Here is a 23,927-nt window from a genome sequence, read left to right as displayed (position 1 = left end):
TCTGCTGCTGGTGTAACTAGATCTCTGTGGCTCTTGAAAAATGGAGCTCTCTTCAGCAACAACTGTTTGCAATTAACTTTAACATATGGTGGAATTTGTTTTTGTGTCTATAAAGCGTGATAGGCAGTGAGGATCTGGCAAGGAATGCATCCTGCCTGTCAGGCCCCAGACCTAGCTGGTGGGAGGGATCTTTCCATTCATTTGGGAGCACAGAGACTCTTGGTGAACTGAATAGTCATAGAGGACTCAGCCAGCCCAGAGTCTTCCCTTTGGGTTGACCACATAGTTCTTCTACCTGATCAGTAGCATGACTAAAGTATGGTTGTCTGTTTTTTCAAATGGAGGCCAGTGACCTCTGGCCTTAGTGACTCTTGCTTCTAAATCTTGGCTGCTGCCTGGCTCCTAGCTCTTTATGACACTGTGATTTTGCTTGAGGTTTGCCTTGCAGGACTTACTGGCATGGCTTGATAGATCATTCCACCAGGAGTCACAGGCTACCTCTGTGACCAAATCACAGGTGACTGGGGTGATGAGCTAGGAGGTACTGGACTGGGCAGGAGAACAGAGTTCACCAGGGGGAGGAACACAGTCAGGGTTCTGGGGAAGGGGTGGGAAGGGGCTGTTGAGAACCCTGCTGGTTGTCGTGATGATGCTGCACATCAGGCAGGCAGGCTCAAGCTGCAGGGAGGAGAGAGATCACACCTGGGAAGCTTGGTGGGTGGGCATGGGGCTATGGTGGCCCAGGCTCCTTGAAGCTCTTCTTGGCATCCTTTTTAACAGTGTTACTTTCTCGTTTTATCCCCCTGCTCAAAAAATGTGTCAGGACTCCCCATTTCCTGTGAAATAGAGGTTGGAGACAGGTTAGCAGTTCAAGGCCTCCCTCCATCTTACTCAGCACAGCCTCACATCTGGCAGGAAGCGCAGGTTTCCTGTTTTATCTCCTGCTGCTCCCCTGGACCGAACAGGTACCAGTGAAGCCGCCTTGTCTCTTGCCTGCTTAAAACTCCTTGGAGGGTTGAACCTCAGTCATTGCTCACGCAAGAGCCTCCATTTGGCTTGTTCAACTGTCATTCAGCCTTGTAAGTGAGGCACCCGTATTTTTAAGGCATCATCATTTCCCTGGAGAACCCTCACTTTGGGGGAAATCCTCCACTGGCTATGAGTTTCCAAAGCCCTGGTTGTTACTGTATGTATTAGATACGTGTCACCGTGACCAAATGCCTGACAAGAAATAGCATGTGATGAAGCAGGCCATCATCCGCCTCTGGGCAGCCCTTGGCTATCCTTTGGCAACACAGCCAGGGATGGCATGACCAGTCTAGATTCTCAAAGATCCCACGTGTCTGAGCTGTTGTGGCTTCCACTTGTCTTGCTCTTCAGCTTTTGTCACAGTACATAGGAAGTACAAACATATTCCTGGGAATTCTTATGTTTCCTGTCCATACAGTGTTTGCCACAGCCGTTAGAAATTTTCTTACAGATGTGAAGTACATGGTGACAACTAAAACCTGGTTATCCAGCTAACTGTGAACTGCCTAATGAGCTGTCTTTAGGGGACTGCCTCATTTGCTAATGATGGCTAGTGGTGTGGGTTATCATTGACCCCATCTTAGAGATGAAGAGATTTGGGCTCATGGAAATTAATAAGCTTGAGTGAGACCGTAGAGCTAGTAAGTGAGAGAAAGGACTTGCACCTATGACTTTCAGTGTGCTCCACTATACCAGTGGCCTGTTAGGTGATTTACAAAAAAAAAAAAAAATGCCAACATATCCTCCATCTTACTTCCTGTATGTACACATTGGATAATAATATGGGAATGCTTATTTACAATCCTACCAAGATGGTAACAGTATCCCTCAACACAACTCATAAGGTTTGATACTGTGACTGTTGCCTAAGACGTGGGGTTCAGTTTTTCTCATCAATCAGCGCACCCCTGAACCACCCACTTCACCCTCCTGACTGTTCCTGATGCTTGAACATCCACTCACAAATGCCATGGAAGGAGAACCTGAGGCAAAGCAGAATTATTTGGTACACTACATGGAAATAGTAGTGTTTTAGTTAATATGTTATAATATGTTATTTTGACTTAAGCTTGGCTCCCACTGCTAACTAGATTAAATAATCCTAAGAGTGCAGACTTTGCTCCATCTAGAGTGACTCTCCAAGGTTTTACCTACAGCACCCATGAGGCATTTCTTGCTCCAAAAAATGACAAGGCTGGATAGTTCCCGTCTGATCCCCTTTCATCTGCTGTTGGACCATTCCAGTGGTTCTCTCTTGCCTTTCTTCTCCATCTGAAAGATTTCTTCCACACCAAATCATTCATACCAGCAAATGTTCTAATATTACTGTAGTCTTTTAGTCCTAGGTGTCTTAGTTAGTGTTCTGTTGCCATGAAGAGACACGATGAGCATAGCAACTCTTATAAAAGAAAACATTTAATTGGGATGACTTACAGTTCAGAGGTTTAGTTCATTATCATCATGTTGGGGAGCATGGCACCATGCAGGCAGACATGGTGCAGGAGAGGTAGCTGAGAGTTCTACATCTGGATCTGCATACAGCAGGAGGAGAGTGAGACACTGGGCCTGGCTTGAGCATCTGAAACCTCAAAGCCCACCCCAAGTGACACACTTCCTCCAACAAGGCCATACCTACTCCAACAAGGCCATGCCTCCAATAATGCCACTCTCTATGAGACTATGGGGGCCGTTTTCATTCAAACCACCCCGTTAGGCTTCCACCCATCTCAATTTCTCTGAGTCCTTGAACAAGATCCTTTTGAAGAGATACTGATTCTTACATGTGTATATCATTCTGCCCCTACTGTGGCCCTTCTCCTGGCCACATTATTTTCTCTGACCTGTGCATGGCTGAGCACAGGTTTAGTGCTTTGTCTTACTCAATCCATCAGGAGCATGCAGTGCATTTCATCGCTATGAAAATTTCATCTTAGGTATATACCTCAAAGACCTAAAACAAACAAACGAAAACCAAACAAACAGTGGAAACAGCCCGTGTCCATCAGTGGACAAATGGATAAACAAGGTGTCCTGTATCTTACAGTGGGCTATCATTCATCCACAGAAATGTGTGGTACACACTGTTGGATGCTGTATCTAAATGCATGCTACTGAATACAATAAGCCTAGAAAACATTATCCTGAAAGAAGCTAGATCCAGTCAATATGATCTGTGATTATGTTTAAGATCTATCTACAACAGGTATGCAATAGAGGCAGAGTGGTGGATGATGGGTTAGGAAAAGAGAAGGGGGAAAAGTGATTAAGGACAAAGGGTTTTATTTGGAATGATGGAGATGCTTTGGATACAAATGTTGCTATTGGTGAAGACGTGCTCCTTGTTAGTTCCCCAAGGTCTTTGCTCAGACATGAACTCTTTGACGAAAATTCCCAGTCCTTATCCTGGGGCTTCCCATTTCCTTTACTCCTTTACACGCCCATTTCATGTATCTGACATTTTTGTGGCTACCTGTTTGTTTTCTGTCAAATATAAAATCAAAGAGCAGGATTTTTTAAAAATTGGATTGTTCACTTACATTCTAAGACACTAAAAAGTGCCTCAATGTAACCAGCTAGAATAGTGAGCATTCAGTAAACAATTGTTATTAATAGGAATAGCACCTTTTCCTCAGATGGTCTCTAACTTAGATTTCCCAAGATCTCATTGATGTCCGCTGTGCTGGGGATTGAGTCCATGGTATTGCACACCCAGGCAAGCGTTGTAGCAACTTTCTTTTCAGTATTTACTGGTTAGAAGGATCCCATGTCTCTGTGTGAAGGCTGCCACAGAATTCATGATTTCCTCCAATGTCAGTTTTCTGTCACGTGAAAACAGTTCTCTGGCTGGTACAGGTGTGTGGTGTCTTCTGTTGCTTTGCTCCCTCTCTCTCTCTCTCTCTCTCTCTCTCTCTCTCTCTCTCTCTCTCTCTCTCTCTCTCTCTCTCGTGGCTGCAGTTTGTGGAGGGGAGGTTTTTCCTTAGGGTGGAAAGGAGCAGACCTGATAGAGGGCCTCTGCGGTGACTACAATCCACAGAGCAGCCATTTCTGTGACAATTAACAGTTCCCACCATGGCTCTTACTGATAGACTTGAGGTGGGGGCGACCGCAGTAGATTCAACTTCTCCACAGAGGAGAGGAGAGACATTTGTGTTGGGTGTGAGAGAAGGCCTTCCTCCTGGGCCATGGGGAAAATGTCCACAGGCCTTCTGGAGATGATTCTGTGACAGCTGCTTGGCCTCTGCTGTACCTGGAGGGGATCAGCCCTTGCCATTGTTCCTGGGTGCAGATGATCTGCCAGACACCAAGCAGTGGCCGCAGCCAGCAGTTCCCCTAGAACCAGCCAGGGAGGCTCTGGCCTTTGTTTTGATTTGGAAGAATAGGCTTCTGACGTCCTAGTTGTGTTGTGACTCTAACTCAGAACCCAAAGATCTTCAAGACAGGGAGTCAGAGGCAGCTGTGGACTTCTTGTACTTTATCACTGTTCTTTTTTGGGTCTTACCTGAGGATCCTACAGGTTCACAGGACACACCCCTAAAAGCTCCTGTCTTCCCTAGGACTTCCTCTGGTTATGACACCCCAGCTTGTCATTACTTATTGCCATAGTAGGGAAAGGTTATTATAAGCCTCCTCCACTAAGTTGGTGTCATAGAACACCATGAAACCACATGGTCCCAAATCCATTGTGTCCATGTACAGTGTGTGTGTGTGCGTGTGTGCACACAGACATGTGCACTCATGCCTGTACTCAAGTCCGAACACATAATTTGTCGCTGTGATTTAAAAGCCAGGCATCCTGTTTCATAGGCATTCCTGTGGTTCTTTGTTCCCCTTATGCTGTTCCCCTTCCCTAATCCTCTGCATGGAGCTGGTGTGGGGAGCAGAGCCATATGCAAGGCCTCCAGGTTGGAAATTATACTGAGGACTTGTGCACAGTGTTGTGACTGGGGCTCTGCGAGTGTACTTGATGGTGCTGCCCACTTACCATCGTGTGTGCTGGTGTTTCCATTTCTGTCCAGTCCTTCCTTACTTGTTTCATCTTAAGTTCCAAGGCTGATGCTCCTCTGTGCGGGACCCAACCTGAGCTATTGCTTTGTGTCTGGGCCTTCTTTCCCTCCTGGGTCATATATTTTCCTGGGGTTGATAGCCTCATTTGTTCAGCTCTATCTAGTGGGAGATTAGGTTGATGATAATGAAGAGAGTTACGTAGAGCTTTCAATTTACAAAGTATCACCCCATCCTTTGACTATCTCAATTCTCAGAGCTGCACTAGACAAGGATATGATGACAGACCTCATTCAAATCCTGCCACGCTCGTGGGTTTCTCTCTCCTCACGTGTAAAATGAGAGTGGGTTCTAGGCAGATCAGTGACATGATCTGATTTAGTTCTTAGTAGGCTCATCTGGGTTGGCGTGTGGAAAAACCAACTTGGCAGTTGGCAAGAGGAGGCAGGTGGCACACTGAGGAGGCTGTGGAGGTCACCCAGTGAAGATGTGGTGGCAGCCTCAGCCTGCAGTGGCAGCAGTGACATGAAGAGAAGGAGCAGATTGCAGCCCACTCGGAAAGTGGGGCGGACATAGCTCATTGTCCCACTGGATGTGAGTGTGTGGGTGAGAAGACTCAGGAATGGTTCTGAGGTGCTGGTCCTGATGTGGGTGATGTCTACTAAAAGGAAGAAGGAAGAAAAGGCTGTAATTGGAGCAGAACTGAGCCAGGGTGAGGCAGGTGGGGCTAGAAAAAAAAATGGGGGGCTGGGTAGATGTAGAGATCTGGAGTTCAGATCTCAGCACTCTGGGTAGATGTAGAGATCTGGAGTTCAGATCTCAGCACTCTGGGTAGATGTAGAGATCTGGAGTTCAGATCTCAGCACTCTGGGTAGGTGTAGAGATCTGGAGTTCAGATCTCAGCACCCTTATGGGGAATCTACAGCTCCAGCTCTGAGGGATCTGACACCCTCTTCTATCCTCTGCCCACACTTGTATGCCTACTCTGTCTTCCTATCTCTTTCTTTCCATTAAATAAAAATTATTTTAAAAATCAGGAGTTGTGCATTTGGTTTAGTTTAGTTTGATATTATAAAATATCACATAGTACCTTATTAACCTGTTAGTATTTTGTATATTTTTAAGTTTTAAGGAGTTGGAAACACTGACTACTATAATTAGATAGTTGCATATTACATATCAAATTATCATACTTCACTCTATTAATAACTACAGTTAAAATAGAAATAATTTAAACAAGACATACAAATCGTTTAGTTGTTTAGTAGATAGTTGGGTGTACAAGTTAGTCTTAGGAGAATGAGCTGGGATCGAACCTGAAATGTTGGAGTCCTTCAGTATTTATGTGCTATTTACAGTAATAACCCCGGATAAGATCACTAGGGGAGTGAATGTAGACAGGAAATGAGGCCAAACAATTCATGGTTGTGGAGATATGGAGGAATTAGCAGAAGAGACCAAGCATGAGTGGCCATCAAGGTAGGGTGGAAACAGAGAGAGAGGAATCCTGGAAACCCAGTCACGGATGAAGTTAGGTTCTGCTCCTGAGCACAGCATGAAGGGGACTGGGCAATATTTTGGTCATTAATGACCTTTTCAAGGCGACTTTGCCACAAGGATGGGACAAGGGTCTAATGGATGAGTCTGAAAGGAGATGAATAGTGAAGGATAAACAGAAGTCATTTCTAACTTTTTATTGTGGATGAATTACATCAAACTAATGAGGCACTGGGTGGTGGAAGAAGTGGATCAAAGCAAGCATATTTTGCCCAAAATGGGGGAGATAAGTAAACAATATATAATGTATATTATATATATAAAACATTTTCAGAAATAGGGAGACTATATGATACATTCAAGTAAGTTTGATTTGATAAAAATCTATTGCCAAAGTGGAGGAGTTGGCTCTGAAGAGGAATGTGGGACATACCAGACAACAACCAGAAGCAAAGTCCCCATAGTGAACCAGCATCTAAGAGCTTGGAGCAGGAGTCACACGGCTTCCTCCAATTATTTCTATCCTTGCTACTCCAGCCTGGTTAAAGGGAACTGCTATTTTCCCTCACTAAAAGGAAATCATGAGATAGGAGGTCCCAGGTTGGTTCAATTGCTCAAAAAAAGTCCTAATTTCTTCCTCTAGAATCTAGAGTCTAGATCTTCAACAGATAGTGTCCATTCTTGGTGCCAAGATTGCTGTACCATCTCTGGGCATTGCATTTTAGTTCCTGGTAGGAGAAAGAGAAACAGTGAAGGGTGAAATGTGTGTACCAATGGAGTCTGTCTCATAACACAATAGCTTTTCTAGAGTACCCTTCTTCCTCAGCTCCACCCAACAAACCTCAGGTACTACCTTACACGACACTCTTAAGTTGCAAGAGAGGCTGGGCGGTGAGTTTTTCAACTGGTACACAAGGCCTAGATTTTGGTGCAATGAACAGAATATGAATAGATAGTGTATATTTAGGGATATATATGTATGTATATGTGTGTGTGTGTACATTTAAAACGATCCTAGTAAAATTTAGAAATTTACCATATTTTAGAAATGATTTTTAAATCATTATTATTATATTTTATATCCCGACTACAGCTTCCCCTCCCTTTCTCCTCCCAATCCCCCCCACCTCCACCTGTCCCCTACCACTCCTTCATTTCTACTCAGAAAAGGGCAGGCCTTCCATGGATACCAACCAAGCATGGCATATCATGTCGCAGTGAGACTAAACACCTCCCTCGTTTTAAGGCTGAACAAGGCAACCAACCCAGTATGAGGAGTAGGGTCCCAAAAGCCAGCAAAAGAGTCAGAGACAGCCCCTGCTCCCACTGTTAGGAGTCCCACAAGAAGACCAAGTTACACAACTCTACCATGTATGCAGAGGGACTCGGGAAGCCCCATGCAGGCTCCCTGGTTGTTGGTTCAGTCTCTGTGAGTCACTGACAAATTTAACATCTCTGTCCTTAGTATGTACATTTCAATGCCATTAAGTTAATTCACATTGCTCTATCACTGTCCGACTTACTGAATTAGCACAAAATCCTCATCAAATTGTAGCGTGAGTCAGCATTCCCTTCCCTTTTTAAGGATGGACAATGTTCTGTCATATATTGAGACCACTTTTTCCTTATCTAGTCACCTGTTATGGACACTTGATTTGCTTTCACGTGTTTGTTATTGGCAGCAATCCTGACGTGAACATGAGTGCACAAACATCCCTTTTGTGTCTCCGTTTCCAGTTCTTCTGGGGATTATGTCCAAAAAGAGACTTTTGGATCATACAATACTTCTCCTTTGATTTTTTTTCAGGAATTTCCAGAATTCATCTGGCAGTGGCTATTCACATACCCGCCAACAGTGCACAAGGGTTCCAATCTCTTCATATCTTTGTGAACACTTGTCTGTTCTATGTTTTTATTGGTAGCTACCCTAACGGGCGCGGCATCTTTTAGTTTTGATGGAAGAATTGAATGAATAGGTAGGAGATAATTGAGGAATAAGAAGGTTTAAAACTAGAAGAGTGAAAATAAAAACACCAAGAAACAAGGACTGTGCCACGTGTACTGGGTCAGATTTGCCCTTATGGAGCCTTCAAGAGACCTCAAGTGTACCTAGAAAGGACCGCTTTCCAGGAGGGAGGCTGGTGGGAAGAACAGGGTCCCTCTGTCCATCACCCTTCCTGATGAGAACAACAGAATCAGATATCCAAATCTGACTCCTTCCCCATTCTCTCCAGCTCCGACAGGTTTTGTTTCATCTCATTTTTGAGGTGCTAAAGATGGAACTCAGGACCTTGCATATGGTACACAGTTGCTCTACCATTAAGCTACATCCTCAGTCGTACATAGAGCTGAGATGCTATGCAAGATTCCACCCACTTTGAGGTCCATGAACTAAAGGCTTCCTGGAAATGCAAAGAATTCAGAGCTGTTTTTACTTCCTACATGGAAAAGACAAGATCCTCAGCAACAGCCTTTGGTTTTCATGCCTTGGTGGGGATTGTTACTCAGACTGTCAGTGGGTAGTTTTTATTTTTTTGTTTCTCCTAGAAGTTTGGGTTGACACTTGGAGATAGGCACAAGTGGCTTAGAAACACACTTGTTTGTCTCCAACATATATCTAGTTCCCTTTATAGTATTGTTGATATCAGCTGCTTCTATGAGGAATCCTTGAGTTATGACAATATTATTTTATTCTTTATTCTTTTTGATGTACAGCATAATAGAAATCATGAATGAAAAGTGATAGTGGGCAAAGCAAACAGAACCCATGGAGTGCTCAGTGTTGCCCCCTGCTGGGATCCCAGAGTCTTTCCCATCAAAGCGTCATTAATAATACCCTGTCCTTCCTATTTTACACACACACACACACACACACACACACACACACACACACACACACACACACAGAGAGAGAGAGAGAGAGAGAGAGAGAGAGAGAGAGAGAGAGAGAGAGCTCCCAGAAAACGTATATTCTTTGTAAGACTATACATTTCACTGGCCTCATGCCATATTGCTAAGCCAAAATTTGTGGAAGAATGGGAATCTGTGCCCAGAATATCAGCTAAAAATACCTCTTCCTCCACCCTTCGCTGTTTGGTGGGTGTGCTTAAGAGCAGCCCAAGAGGCTAATGAGGATAAAGAGAAAGGAAAACTGGCGTTTTCAAAGGAAACCAAACCTTCATTCCCTAAAAAGAAAACATACACTTTCCGTGTGTCTGTTTTGTGTTTCTTGCTGTTTCGGCATGCCTGTGTGACAATATGGAAAGTCTATAATGGAAGTCCTGCCACCTTGGCTTGGGTTAGTGGAGCCCACACTTTGACCACAGTCTTTTTCTCTAAAGCCAACTTTTTCATAGACAACTTTGGCAAGGGAGAAGAGAGGGAGGAAAGGAAAGAGAGGTCCACTGTCCTGCCCTCTGTCTGCTCATCTAGCTTCCCAGACACCATCCGTTTGTTTTAGGAGCCCGAGGGAAACATTTCTACCCCAGCCGGCCTGGGTTGTAGGCAGCTTTCATTCCTGACTGCTGAGCCACAAGCTCTGGTTGGTCCTTTCAATCATCTTAGCTTTCCTTGTGGTCAAGCTCACTGTTCCTTCTGGACCTTGGTTTCTTTCCCTTTATGAGGAAAGAGGATGACCGGTCTCTCAGGGGAGAGGGTTAGTTAGGAGAGCATGGTAGGGGGATTGTGTCTTAATGCATAGGAGAACAGGGTAGGGGGATTGGGTGTCTTAATGCAGGTCCAAACCAAGGCCAATGGTCTCAGAAAGAAGCAGTCAACTGAGAACTAAAGGACGTGGAGCAAAGGTCTGCTCCAAATGTTTGCTAGATAATCTCAGTATTAACCAAATAGCAACCGTTGGCTCTGGTGGGTTAGCCACGAAAACGATGACTTCCTGAACATATGCTAGGTCTCAGGCAATGAGTGTGGGTGCCGCTCAGCAATGGCTGGCTACTATCAGTGTTTGCTATGGGCTATCATAGCCATAGTAGCCTGAATGAATTTCACCCCGTTTCCTCTCAAGGTCTGGGCTTTTCATATTTGTTTGTTGGTCTCCTCTCCAATGACACGAAAGGCTTATTGCAGTTTAATTTAATTTGTTACCATGATGATGAACAAGTCTTTGAAATGACAGATGAGGCTCTATTTCTGGCTCAATGACCACCTCGAAATATATTATCTTAGACCAATATTTACATGGGGAGATATGGTAAATTGATTTCAATAAAGGAAGCTAATAGCTACTGCTTATAGAGAGCAGCTAATATGTGTCAGCTCCTTCAGATGAATTATCTCATTAAATCTCCAAAATATCTCTTCTGATAAAATGATCTCACTTTTTTTTTTAATAGCACCTGGGGATCCAAGAGAGTCTGAAACTTACTCGTATTTGTACAAACAGAACCAAGTTTGCATACATGTTTATTAGTCTCAGAGCTGTGGTGCCCCCCCTCTCCCTGCGCCCACTGTCCTAACCATTATGTCTGACTGACTGGAACACAGTCTTTGCAAGATTAAGACATACATAGTCTACATTTTCAAGGTAAATCCATGCATTGCCAACAGCCTTTTTGAGAGGCAAAGAGCCGCACACCTGTTTCTTAGTCAGGCCAGCCTCATGGAGCTTCTGGGTTGCAGACGTCCCCACTAACAGTCCTTTCTCCCATTCACTCATCCCATTGTATGGTCCTCTGTGCCATTCCCCAGGAGCCACCAGGAGACACAAGCTCTGATTGGCTCTGCCAGCCACTTATTGTTTTCCATTTTTTCACCACTGCCGAGTCTTAAGACGGTCTCCTGTAGATGATCTTGCCGCTCCTATTGTCTCTGCAGACTTTCCCACCGTCTCAGGACCACGTGCTCGGCCGCTCTTTGTGGTGCTGTTGGCTCGGCCTCAAGGACAGAGACCTTGAGCCAGCTGACAAGGTGGCTCGTGTCACTTCTTCTAAGGCCACAAGCCATGCTTTTGGTTCCCAAAACTTTGAATACTCTTCTTTCACCGTCTCTCCTCCAGTGTAGCCACATGGTCTCCCAGGCTCCCAGCAGCAGATTTTCCAGCAGACAGTTTTTGGCTTATGGCCAATCCCTGTCTCTGACTGGATGACCTCAGTTACCAAGTCAACATGGTACTTAATGAATGTTGCTATGCTGCCCCCTGGTGGAGAGGGTGGAAACAGAGCTGATTCCTTTCCCTCTTGCCTATTCTGACGTGTCTTCTTCCTAAACCAGAGGATTCATAAACCAGATCAACTCAGTTCCAGTAGCACCATGGAAAGGCAGTTTGCCCTGTCATAGTCTAGTTTCCAAGGCTAAACTTGATTTGTTATTTGTACACTATACAGGAGGCTCAACTGGAGTTAACGTGTTTTGTAGTTATCTGGTCCTCCATCCTTCTGTTTGTCTGTGGTCCAGATCCTTTGTGACTCTCCCTTCAAGGCCTTCAGGACCCTAGAGGAAGGTTAATGAAGATCTTGTTTCCAAACATACTTCTGGTCAGGAGCTGTCTGACGTGCTGTCATGGGAGCCCACTTTATATTCTTCTCAGTTCCTGCAGGTCTGGAGTAGCTTGTGGGCTTGCACAAAGTTGCCATGCTCTGCTATTCCTGGATGTGAGAAGTTGTGCCATCAGCATGGAGAGTGAACATGGGGATGCGAGGCATCTACTATTGCTAGTATAAGAAAGGTCAGGGATGGGGGACACTGGAGGGCATCATAAGGACTCGTGGACAAAAGTGCCGGATGTACTAATACTAAGGAAAAAAAAAATGAACTGGCAATTCCCTCCTGGTGTCACTTTAAAGTGTACAACAAGAAGGTGGTTCATCAGCTATGCTGGAACTGTTGGGGGAATGTGCTACTCAAGCTCCTCCAGAGGGAAAGAACAAACGAGATAGATACAGATATACAAGAGGAGATTTATTAGGAGAATTGGATTATGTGATTATAGAGTCCAAGGGGCCACCCTGGTATGCCATCTAGAGCCAGAAAACCAGAGAACCTATATATTGTAACAGTCCAAAGCTGAAGTCCTGAGAACTGGCTGCAGTGGGGGTTATGCAAGTCCCCAAGTCTGAAATCTGAGAACCATGGGTGGTACCTAGGCACTGAGATGAGTGTGACTGTTTCTCATTCAGCCCACTGGTTAAATTCCACTGTCTCCAGATCCATCCCCACAGAGACACCCAGAAGTAATGTTTCACTAGCTACTTGCACATCTCTTAACCAAGTCAGGTTCACATCTAAAATGAACTATCACAGGTGAGCCCAGGTAAATCCTGAATGATTGGCTGCATGGACACTCTCTTTGAGCCTATCACAGCAGGCAAGATCTCAGACCCGGCAGGTTTTCTTCACTCTCTCACACTGCCATGCCTGATGTGTAAGCCCACAGTCACCCCTGATGCACACACACACACACACACACACACACACACACACACACACACACAAGCAGGTTTTTAAAAAGTCCTTACATTGTTCAAGTGCCAGTCCTGAACTCCTTGCTCCAATGGTTCCTTCCCCAGGCTGTGTCCTCATGACATCTTCTTTCACAAAACAATTCTTGTTTCATATTTCATTTTCAGCCCTTTTACCCATCACGGACATTATTATCACCATCATAAACATCATTATCACCGTCATAATCATCAATATCACCATTGTAATACCATTTTGTTGAGGAGCTATCATGTGCTAAGAACTGTGTGGTTTTGATTTTGCTACTTTATTCGTGTGTGTGTGTGTGTGGGGGGGTCCTTTTATCATTCCCATTTTGTAGATGGGTAAAGCAAGGCTCCTGTATTTTGATCAAGGTCACAGACTAGTAATGGGTATAGCAGAGACTTGGTATTGGGTTTATCTGATGAATCCTGTTACCTCTTTGGGAGCATGTGGACTGGAAGTGGAGAATGAACCTATGTGTTATACATTCCCATGACTCTCTCGTGTGGAGCTGAGACAGCATGAGTGAAGTGTGGCTGAAGTATGACGCTCTCTATGAATTCATAAAGTAATTCATACAAGTCTATTCAAATGCAGGGAATAGGGTATCTGATAAAGATTCATTCTCTTTCTCTGTCCTCCATAAGCTCCTTTTGGTTTCAGTCTTATCGTTCTGGGGGGACTGATGTACATTCTAACTATGAAGCATCCTGTTTGGAGTGTGGAGGGATTTTCCCCAAGACCACACAGCAGGCAATTTTATCCAAGCGCCACCTAATGTCTCTGCAGGCCACCACCTTGCTGCTCTAATTCTTGTAGTACAAGGGCACATTGTTGCTTCTGAAGTTTTCTGATTCTTTGTTGGTTGCCTCAGACTTGTTTCGTAGAAGGGCTTCAGTGTCAAGCCCTTATATCTGTGTTTGAGATACTCTTGTCTCCATAGTTACAAGACCTCCCATCACAAGACAGAAGTGGGAATGAATTAAGAGACTATCTAGCTTAGTGGATTTTAAACATGTCTCAGGAGTAAAATATTATCCTCCAGAAGACATTTTCTCTAGGCTATATACATACATACAGTCTTAGTATTTTTAAATACATAGGTTACCTAATATATGTAGACTAGAATGTACTTATGTAAAGTATATGCTTTTGCCTTAACGGCTGTGTGTGTATGTGTGCTCCCACGGTGTGCATGTGTGTAAATGATACTGTATAAAAAGATATTTTTTGAAGGATTACCATGGCCAAGCAGTACCCTATTGAAGCACTGTCTGGAGATTAGGATTTCGACACAGGCTTCTCTGGCTGAGAATTGTACAGTAAGAAGCCATGGAGGATGGGGACTTACTCCTACTTCCCCTAACCTCTAAGCATTTGGTGTTATGTGGTGTTTAGGGTAAAACTTACCATTAAGAAAGGAGACAAGAAACTCAAGGCCAAGGGACCGGAGTGGCTTCCTGGAGCCCATTGGTAGTGTTAAAACCCCGAGCTTAGGTCTACCTGGCTCTTTCCCTGGGTTAAGATGCTCTTTTCCCCTGGGATTTCTGCTGTAGCTCCAAGCACAGGATACAGAGATGAAGTCAGCAATAAGAAATTGAGCTCTATGTGGATGAACTTGGTCAATGATAGGGCCATAGGTGGGTATGAGGAACATGCTCCCCCTGGCACACCACGGACAGAAATGAAGTCAAAGCTAGGAGCCAGGGGAAGGAAGAGCTTGAACTAGAAGAAGGGCTGCTTTAGGATGGGGCTCCGGAAGCCCTTCAACATGAAAACTCACCTTTGGGGCAAGAAGGAAATATCTACATGCATAAAAGGCAGACACATGGCCAATAAAAATGGCTAGGAGTCACCTGTGCATCAAAGGTAATAAAGCACTCCATGCGTGCATTCTTATTTAATTTTCTGAGGGATGTAGGCATCATGCTTGCTTTTATCCTCTGTGCAAACCGAGGCTGCAGGAGTCAGGGATAAGTAAGTCACATCACTAGGATGTGGTAGAGCCTGTGGAGTAGACTTTCAGCCAGACTCACAGTTGTGCCTCGTGTAGCTTTTGGCTGTACAAGAAGATGTAAGCAGGGTATGGAATGAAGTTACAGCCAGTCTGTACTTCCCTGCCTGGAAAAGCACAGGGGTGGGGGAGATAGCCAGAGGGGGAGTGAGGAAGGAAAAAGATAAAAGATTCTATGACTAATAAACTCACTCAACTGTTTGTGCCCTTCTCTGTTATTTCTCTGTACATGTCCCAACCACATCCAGTTGTGGCCATTCATGTAGAGCAGTGGTTCTCAACCTCTGGATCGTAGCCCCCTTGGGGGTCAAATGACCCTTTCACAGGGGTCGCATATCAGGTATCTTGCATATCAGATATTTACTTTACAGTTATAACAGTAGCAAAATTACAGTTATGAAGTAACAATGAAGATAATTTTATGGTTGGGGGTCACCACAACATGAAGAAGTATCAAAGGGTTGCAGCATTAGGAATGTTGAGCACCACTGACTTAGAGCTTCGCCTTAGTTAGGGTTTCCATTGCTGCGATGAAACACCATAACAAAAAATCAAGTTGGGGAGGGAAGGGTTTATTTGGCTTACACTTCCATATTGCTATTTATCACTGAAGGAAGTCAGGACAGGCACTCAAACAGGGCAGGAACCTGGAAGCAGGAACTGATGCAGAGGCCATGAGGGATGCTTCTTACTGGCTTGCTCCCCATGGTTTGCTTCCTTATAGAACTCAGGACAAGCAGCCCAAGGGAGGCACCATCCTCAGTGGGCTGGGCCCTCCCCTATCAATCACTAGTTGAGAAAATGTTCTACATGCTGGCCCACAGACTGACCTTATTCAGGCATATCCCTTCTCTGAGATAGTTTGCTGTGTTGACACAAACTTAGCCAGCAAAGCCTCCTGCCCACTGTATCTTCCTAAGGACAAAGGTAGATTGATTAGTTACGACATCCCTCCTTACCTTTCCTCACAGAGAGCCATCTGTAGATGGAGGGGAACACCAAGGGCTTACTACCTGGGACCATGTTGCTTTTTAATGAGGAAGGTGCTCCATTTCCACTATACAAGTGAGAATGAGATACGGGGGACGAGATAAGCGATGAACCCAAAAGCATCGGAGAGGGGGTGTGACTTAGGATGGTGAGAAAAGTTGGATATTGTTGTGTCTACATAGGTAAGCTGACTGTTCTGGAAACATTGCCCAGCTTTTCCAGGCACAGCAGCCTACCAGACTCTGAAGCCAGAGTGCGGTCTCATTAGCATTCAGAGGGAGAAGTAACCATGGGGGACACATCTCAAGCACTAGGAAGAGACAGGCTGTGTTTTAATTATGACCTGGACTTCTGAACAAATCCTTTTCTCTGCTTCTCTGAGCCTTAGAGAAAACAACTTATGTATGGGAGGCTGTGCCATCAGCAGCTGGGTCCACAGTGGTACCCGTACAGCTGTGTACACATCTGGCACCCAGGTGGTAGATGGCATGCTCCTCTTCTTGAATTGCTCCCAAAGGTTACAAGAGATGAGGGAGTGAGGTGCAGTTGACCTGGTTCGGATCCAGGGAGGGAGAATGGAAGGAATCAGGCCCGCCTGCCTCTTCTGGCCTGTAATTGCCAGGGGAACACGACCACTTCAGGATTTGAGCCCACCCAACTTCTGCCACTTCCACCTCCACGCTCATGAGTCAACACGGCCGACTGTCTTTGTTCAGCTCACTCTGGCCCTCCCTTCTCTAACACGGGGGGGGGGATATATTGATGGGGGGTGGAGTAAGGGGAAGGAAAAAGAGGAAGAGATGAACAGGTTAGGGATCCAAAAAGCACAGATGCTGCCACCCGCTGCTGCGGCCTCTGAAGTGTTTGTTGACTCCCTGGGAACATTTGCCTTGAGTCTGTTCAACAGTCCATTTCAGGGCATGGGGAAGAGAAGCAAGGCTTGGGGACAAAAGGCCTTTGACAGGCTCCCGGACAAGCATTGATTGGTTTGCTCAGGTTGGCAAACAGAGACCAGGGACTTGGGAGGCCAAGGGATGAACTAGGTAGATTTTCTGCACACCACGTGGCATCTAGCAAGGGGAGAGGGTGTGAAAGAAAATATTGGAGGGACTCCAGGAAGAGTCAGGAAAACCACAGCGAGCACTGGAGGAAGGGAGGGGGAAGGGAAAGAAGGGCTTCTGGTTCCTGGAGTTCTGGGTGTGGAGTTTATTAGCGGTGAAAGCGCAGCGCCAGCCATTTGGATTGGTCCTCAACTTTTCTCCAGTGCTGGGGTCAAGCTACTTCCCAGGGGCTCCTGATGGCTGAGAGATGGGCATGGTAGTTCACAGTGTTGCAGGCCATAGAGCACACTCCTTCCAATCCTGCAGATTGGGCCTAAGGCTGTCTGTGGGTGGTTCCGGGATTCATGGCAGGTGACCTCATTCTCTTTTTCAAGTGTTGGCTTCCTCCACTCAAAGCTTAAATGTCTCTCCTCTCTCCTGGGCCAATCTGTGTGTCGTGCTTCATTGGTAACTCTTCCAAAGCTTCCTCCTCACTCCACCTTCCGGCCCTTCCCTTCTTCAGGAAGCTTCCAAGATAAACATGCTATGTGAGGGTATTGCCTTATAACCAAATGAGTACAATTTTATGATTGGGAAGTGATTGAATATTGTAATTCCTCGTATGACCTATAGCTTTGTGTTGGAATATTTTGTAGTCATGGGGGCACCACTGCATTGCTCTTTTTAAATTTTTAGTGCCACTGTGGCATACCTGTGGTTGGTAGAGGTCAACTTTAGGAAGTCAGTTTTCTCCTTGTATCTTTTAAGTGGGCTTCGGGGTTTGAATTCAGGTTGTCAGGTTTGCAGGACAAGACAAGGACCTTTATCCACCTAGCCATCTTCCTAGTCTTATGTATGTTCTTCCACAAGCATATGAGCTCCATACAATGAAGGATTTGTCTTGTGTACTGTTGTGTCTGCAGCAATTCCCCCCCCCAACACACACACTTTACATTTGACTCCATATGTAGATACAGTTGGGGTGTGGTTTCTCTTTCTTCCCTCTCTGTTGAGATGAAGAGTGGATACAGTATCACGAGGCATGCAGTAGATGCTTCTGATTTAATGAACATAAGTGAATGAAAAGAAGAATAAGTGATTGACATATGAACAAGCAAAGAGATAGGATTGGCACATTTAGGCCAATGTGGTAGTTAGTTGGCTTGTCTATAGGAAAACACTCTTCAGTTGTTTATGTTTCCATCATTCCTGCCAAAGTAGGACTTATTAGCAGAACAAATTGGCATCTGCTTCCTAAATATACTTTGTGTCGGCTCGTGTCTGTCTTTGTGGTGAGAGGAGCACCCTGTTTGATGCTGACCCCCGCCCCCCACTTTGCTGCTCTCTCTCTCTTTCTCTCTTAAGTCATCTGACCTTCCTGTAGCTATCAGATCCTCTGGAATTCAGGAGCAAACAGAGAATGTTTTGGAAAGACTCCTTCTGCCCCACAATTGTGTTACTATTTTTAAAAAAGGAAACAACTCTTTCTTTTGAAAATAGTCAATGAATGCTATAATGAATGAATCCCACAATCATCATTAGCTGATTATCTTCGTGTCTACTCCAAAGCACTTACAAATGCAATTATGATCCCATCGGACCATACAGAAGTGGAAAAAAATAATAGATCTTTACATTTTGGGACTTCCATTAGTCAGCCTGAGTTGTCATGGATCTAGGGGGGACCAGAAAGATGCGGATTACCCCGAATCTGAAGTCTGCTTCAGTACAAACATTCCTGTCCCAGAGCTTGAAGGTCTTCTGGCTGTTGATGGGAGGGGAAACCTAGGTCCAGACCCAGACTTCCACTCACTGTTTTCTTTCTCTCCCGCTTGCAGACTGTTCGCGGTCAAATGTGGGGGCTGCTTCGAAGCCATTGCACCCAATGAGTTTGTCATGCGCGCCCAGAAGAGCGTGTACCACCTGAGCTGCTTCTGCTGCTGTGTCTGTGAGCGGCAGCTGCAGAAGGGTGATGAGTTTGTCCTGAAGGAGGGCCAGCTGCTCTGCAAAGGAGACTATGAGAAGGAGCGGGAGCTGCTGAGCCTGGTGAGCCCAGCCGCCTCAGACTCAGGTGAGTGCTACTGTGGTGAGCAGGGGGTGGGTGGGAGGCAGCCTAGCTCCTTGGCAAGGCAGTCCTCTGCATTTCAACAACTTTCTTTTTAAGCTCAGAAAGGGCTCTTCCTAGTGAGCTATTGTAATGATAATGGTGCGTAACAAATCGCACCTAACTTCCAGGGCATTCAACCAAGGCATCTCTGGGTTAACCGGAGGGTTTTGATTCAGGCTGGAGTCTTTCGACCTCCATTGAGTTTAGCTCCAGGGTTAGGTCAGGTTCAGGTCTTCTGTGATTTACTCTGGGGTTCAGGTTAGAGGAGCAGTGGCTGCCAATCACCTGCCAATCACAAAAGAGCATGGAAGGGAAGCATGCCCCACTGCACAAGCACACTTCAATCATCTGCTGGCACCACATCTGCTAATATCCCATTGGCTCCGGCAGTTTATAAGCTCAAGCCCATAGAGTGAGGAATTGCACTTTATGCAGCTCAAAGCCTTGCTAACTAGGTCCCCAAAATTTGTAGAAATACACTGTTATCCATGGAGATGGGGAATTGCACCAGCTGTCAGTCATCTGCCCGACAGAAGTGTTGGGATCTGCCTGAGGTTCAATGATTTGTGTCATAAAGGAACTACCATATTTTTGCTCTTTCTCTTCCTCATGCTCCAGCCTTCACCCCATCATGGCTTCAGGGGAAGTAAAAGGTAGGAGACACAGAGGAGGTGCAGAGATTTTACAGAGCACGTTTCAGTGGGTCAGCTTTCCAGGGCGATAGCTCCACGGGGCAGAGTTTGTCTTCAGACTCCCAAGAGTCTGTGAGAAGCCATGGGTGGTGTCCATGTGATTTTGCTCATTTTGACCATGGTTTTATTTTATTCCCAGCCTGTACTGTACTTAGCAGATGGCTCATGGGTTGAAGTGTTTGCCACACAAGTGTAAGGGACAGAGTTTGGATCTCAACACCCATGTAAATGCTGGGTGGGTACAGTGGCCCACCTTTAATTATAGCCTCAGAAGATAGAGACAGGGTCTCCAGAGCAAGCAGGCTAGCATTACTAACCATATTGTGAGCTCTAGGTTTGATTAAAAACCCTGGTCAGTGAATAAGATAGAGGAGTGATAAAGGATAATTCTTAGAATCAACCCTGGAGCACCCATGTGCACTTGGACCTATGTGCACATCTATCTATACACTCTCAAACATTACAGGCTGGTAATAAAGTGAAACCATCGTGCAAATGAGCAAAGTTACATGGATACCACCCACACACAGACACAGCGAGCCTGCGTGTACGCGCACACCACACACATACACAGAGGCACGCATGCCTGCACACACACATTCCAAAAATAAAACAAGAAAAACAGGAGGAAGAGAGAAAGAATGAAGTGTGCAGCAACTGATAATGCCTGACTTTGACCAATCAGTGTCAGAAATCTGTAGATATACCCAGTAGTCCTCAATGCAGGGACAAGCCATCCGCTCATTCCTCATCGAGGCAGGCCAGTCTGCAGCCTTGCTGGACACAGCTGTGCCCTGCGTTAAGCCACGGCCCTGCCATTTCACCCTCAACACTAAATCTACAACCTTGATATGACTGGCGTATCTTTCTTAGTCTTCTTTTCTCAGTGCGGTGTTTCCTTAGGTGTCCTTCTAAAGTTAATTATTCTCCTCAGTGTGCTTGCTGTTCTCTTGTGTTCTCTCTCTCTCCTGTCAGGCATCTCCTAAAGTACATCATTTAAAATTAGCCTGGAAACTTTGCCCTCTGATACATGGGAAAAGCTCATAACTGCATGTTATATGCCTTATTAATACAGAGTGTGTCTTTTGGGGACCCCACTGACTTTATCGTCACCTATAGCCTTACATGTAATTCCATCAAAAAGGCCCCATCTCATACAATTGCAATCAAATTGGGAGCTTTAGATTTTTTTTTTCTGCCAATGTCGTAATGCCAAAACTTTTCACCGTAGAGAACTCTAGCTGCCACATGGGCATGTCCTGTCTGATTTGTGCCACTTACCTTTTGTGTCTTCATCAAAGTCGTTGATAAAACATTAAAGTGACCTACAGGGACAGCTCAATCAGTAAAACCACTTGCTGTACAAGCCTGAGGGTCTGAGATTGATTCCCAAACTCATGCAAACAAGCGTGTGTGTTGGTCCAAGCTTGTACTCACAACCCTGGGAGGCAAAGATAGGTGGATCCCTGGGGCTGAAGGGCAAGCCAGTGTAGTCACCTAAGTGAGCTCCAGGCCCTTGGGAGGCCGTGCTTCAGAAAACAAGATGGGTGGCTTTGAGGAATGACACTTGAGACACTTGAGATTGACCTCTGACCTTCACCTGTGCTCACACCCACACCCACATATACACACATATATACACAGAGAAAATTATTAAGATGACAGGACACAAGATCCTTCACTCAACAAGTACTTAGGAAACAGATCTGCTACTGTTGCCAGTATCTGAGGAGGAGGGTGGTTCAGGGAGACTTCCTGCTGTCCCTTCCGGCACTAAGAATCCATGATGATTTTTGCAGTTTTTTCTCCCATGTGTGTGTGTGTGTGTGTGTGTGTGTGTGTGTGTGTGTGTGTGTGATTAGAGCCCAGAGATTGATTGATTGATTGATTGATTGATCGTTGGGCATCTTTCATAATTTCTCTCTACCTTATTTTTTGAGACAGGGTCTCTCACTGAACCCAGAGCTTGCCAGTCCAGCTAGACTGGTTTGCTAGCAAGCTCCTTACCTTATCACAGGGATTACAGTTGTTCAGGGGCACTCCTGGCCTTTACATGGGTTCTGGGGATTGAACTCAGGTCCTCCTGCTTCCATGATGGTTACTTTACTGACTGAACCTTCTCCCATGACTTTCTGATCTTTCGAGACAGGGTCTCACTGCGTAGCCCAGACTAACTTTGAGCTAGCAACTGTTGTTCCTCAGCTTCTCAAGTGCTAGGATTACTGGTGTGACCCACCACACACAGCTGAATGCTCTTTTCTGATGTGGCCCAGTCTTTTTTGTCCTGGTCCCTGCTTTGCCAATAGCCCCGAAGCAGCCTGTCTAGCAGGTAGATGCGATTCAAAGCCAGAGGCAGACCATTTTCTCTGGGCTTACTGGGTGGTGCAGATGCTCTGGTGTCTCTAGGGGAGGGATCCTGTGAGGTCTTCAGGCCTGAGCTCTTTCCCTTCAGTAGGGAGCAAGAGGATCTTGCCATTGGCAGGCATCTTGGAGGTTATGTGGCTCACATTCCCACCAGAAGTTCCCAAGCTTCTGCTTAAGCACCTGGACCACAAGGGAGCTGGAGATGTAAGGAAACTCATCAGTGTGCATTTCCTGCTCACTCCTCTTTAAATACAACACTGACTCCAGATGTGTGGGAGCTTTTCCCCCAGCTCTCACTCAGCTCAATCCTGACACTGTCTGTCTCGAGATAATATTATATTTCCCAGATTGAAGGCTAGATCTCATACAGCTGCCTCCCCACTTCAGATGCCAGTCACAAGCTGTGGATTGTCATCTGTGTTTCTGACTAACTGGTTGTAAATTGGAGTTCCCAGGACAGCCTCCTGCAGCTCAATTAATTTGTTAAATTTTGTGATAGAATTCAGGAAAACGTTTCATTTATGATCTGCCCTTTCTTTCTTTCTTTCTTTCTTTCTTTCTTTCTTTCTTTCTTTCTTTCTTTCTTTCTTTCTTCCTTCCTTCCTTCCTTCCTTCCTTCCTTCCTTCCTTCCTTCCTTCCTTCCTCCCTTTTCTTCTCCCCCGCTCCCTCTCTCTTTTTAAGACAGGATTTCTCTGTTTAGTCCTGCTGTCCTGGAACTCACTTTGTAGACCAGGCTGGCCTCAAACTCAGAGATCCTCCTGCCTTTGCCTCCCCAGTGCTGGGATTGAAGGCATGCGCCGCCACCACCACCTGGCGATCTGCCATTTTTCACAAAGGGATTTCAAAGGATTCCAATGACAGATCTGCAGGGCAAGATGTATGCAAAGGGACTCAGATCCTCTATAACCCCCTTAAATGCACCAGCTTCCATATACCTCTAAACATTCACTCTCAGAAAGTTACCTCGACCCCGTCTTTTGGGTTTTTAATACAGCTGTATTACACAGGCACACTTTTATCATTAGACACTCATGAGCAACTCAACCTTCAGCTCCTCTGTCCTACTTGAGTGTGGGGGTGTGACTGAGGAGATCAGCCATCTTTTTAATGTTGGTATCCACAGTGATCAGACAGTCCTGTAGCTACCACTTATCTCATTAGCATGCGCAAGCTATCCTTACCAGTGATGACTAAAAGGAGCTGTCTGCTGGGAAACTGGCTGTAGAGCCTTTATGGTATGTCCACAACATCACCAGAACTCTTGACCTTGCCTTCAAATGTAGACTGTCACATTGTTCAAGTTGAGCCTCAACATCTGTCTGTCTCAGTCCATGTACAACCTCAAACCTTGGTCCTGGTTTTACTTTTTGGAACCACACAGAGACTATCCCCCTACACTTGGTAACCTTTTGAGTTGATAGAAACCCTCTCACTGGTCTAGGAGACACTGAAGCCTATCTCAGTTTCTCCCAGTGTTTCTAGTAGGCCATAGAAAAGATGTTTTGATCTATCCGTGGAAATACTATGCTGTCTTTAAAAGGTACCACCATGAAAGTGGTGTGATTTTTCATAGATGGTATGCCTAGAACATCGTTATTGTTATTGTTTGACTGGGGTATCATATTCTGTTGACATACTCAACAATTTTAGTAGTCATTTGACCTGAGAATGGAGGCAGGGGCTCCTGACACCTGACTGTGGACAACTATGGCCCTTAGCTGGTCCAGGCTGCATTTCTCAATTTTCTCTTTTA

The 23,927-nt window shown here is 45.4% G+C and overlaps 1 protein-coding gene across 1 annotated transcript in view; it reads left to right on the top strand.

Moving 5' to 3' along the window:
- Lmx1a (LIM homeobox transcription factor 1 alpha) overlaps positions 1-23,927 on the top strand; it is a 143,606-nt gene that overhangs the window by 80,438 nt on the left and 39,241 nt on the right. Inside the window, exon 3 of the mRNA XM_059280589.1 lies at positions 18,849-19,081. Within this exon, the coding sequence (XP_059136572.1) occupies positions 18,849-19,081 (233 nt within the window). The remainder of the gene's footprint in view (positions 1-18,848; positions 19,082-23,927) is intronic.

This window comes from Peromyscus eremicus, chromosome 15 (assembly GCF_949786415.1).
Source record: "Peromyscus eremicus chromosome 15, PerEre_H2_v1, whole genome shotgun sequence".
Lineage (NCBI taxonomy): Eukaryota > Metazoa > Chordata > Mammalia > Rodentia > Cricetidae > Peromyscus > Peromyscus eremicus.
Note: the sequence above shows the minus strand (reverse complement) of the source record. Positions and strands in the feature narration are given on the sequence as shown.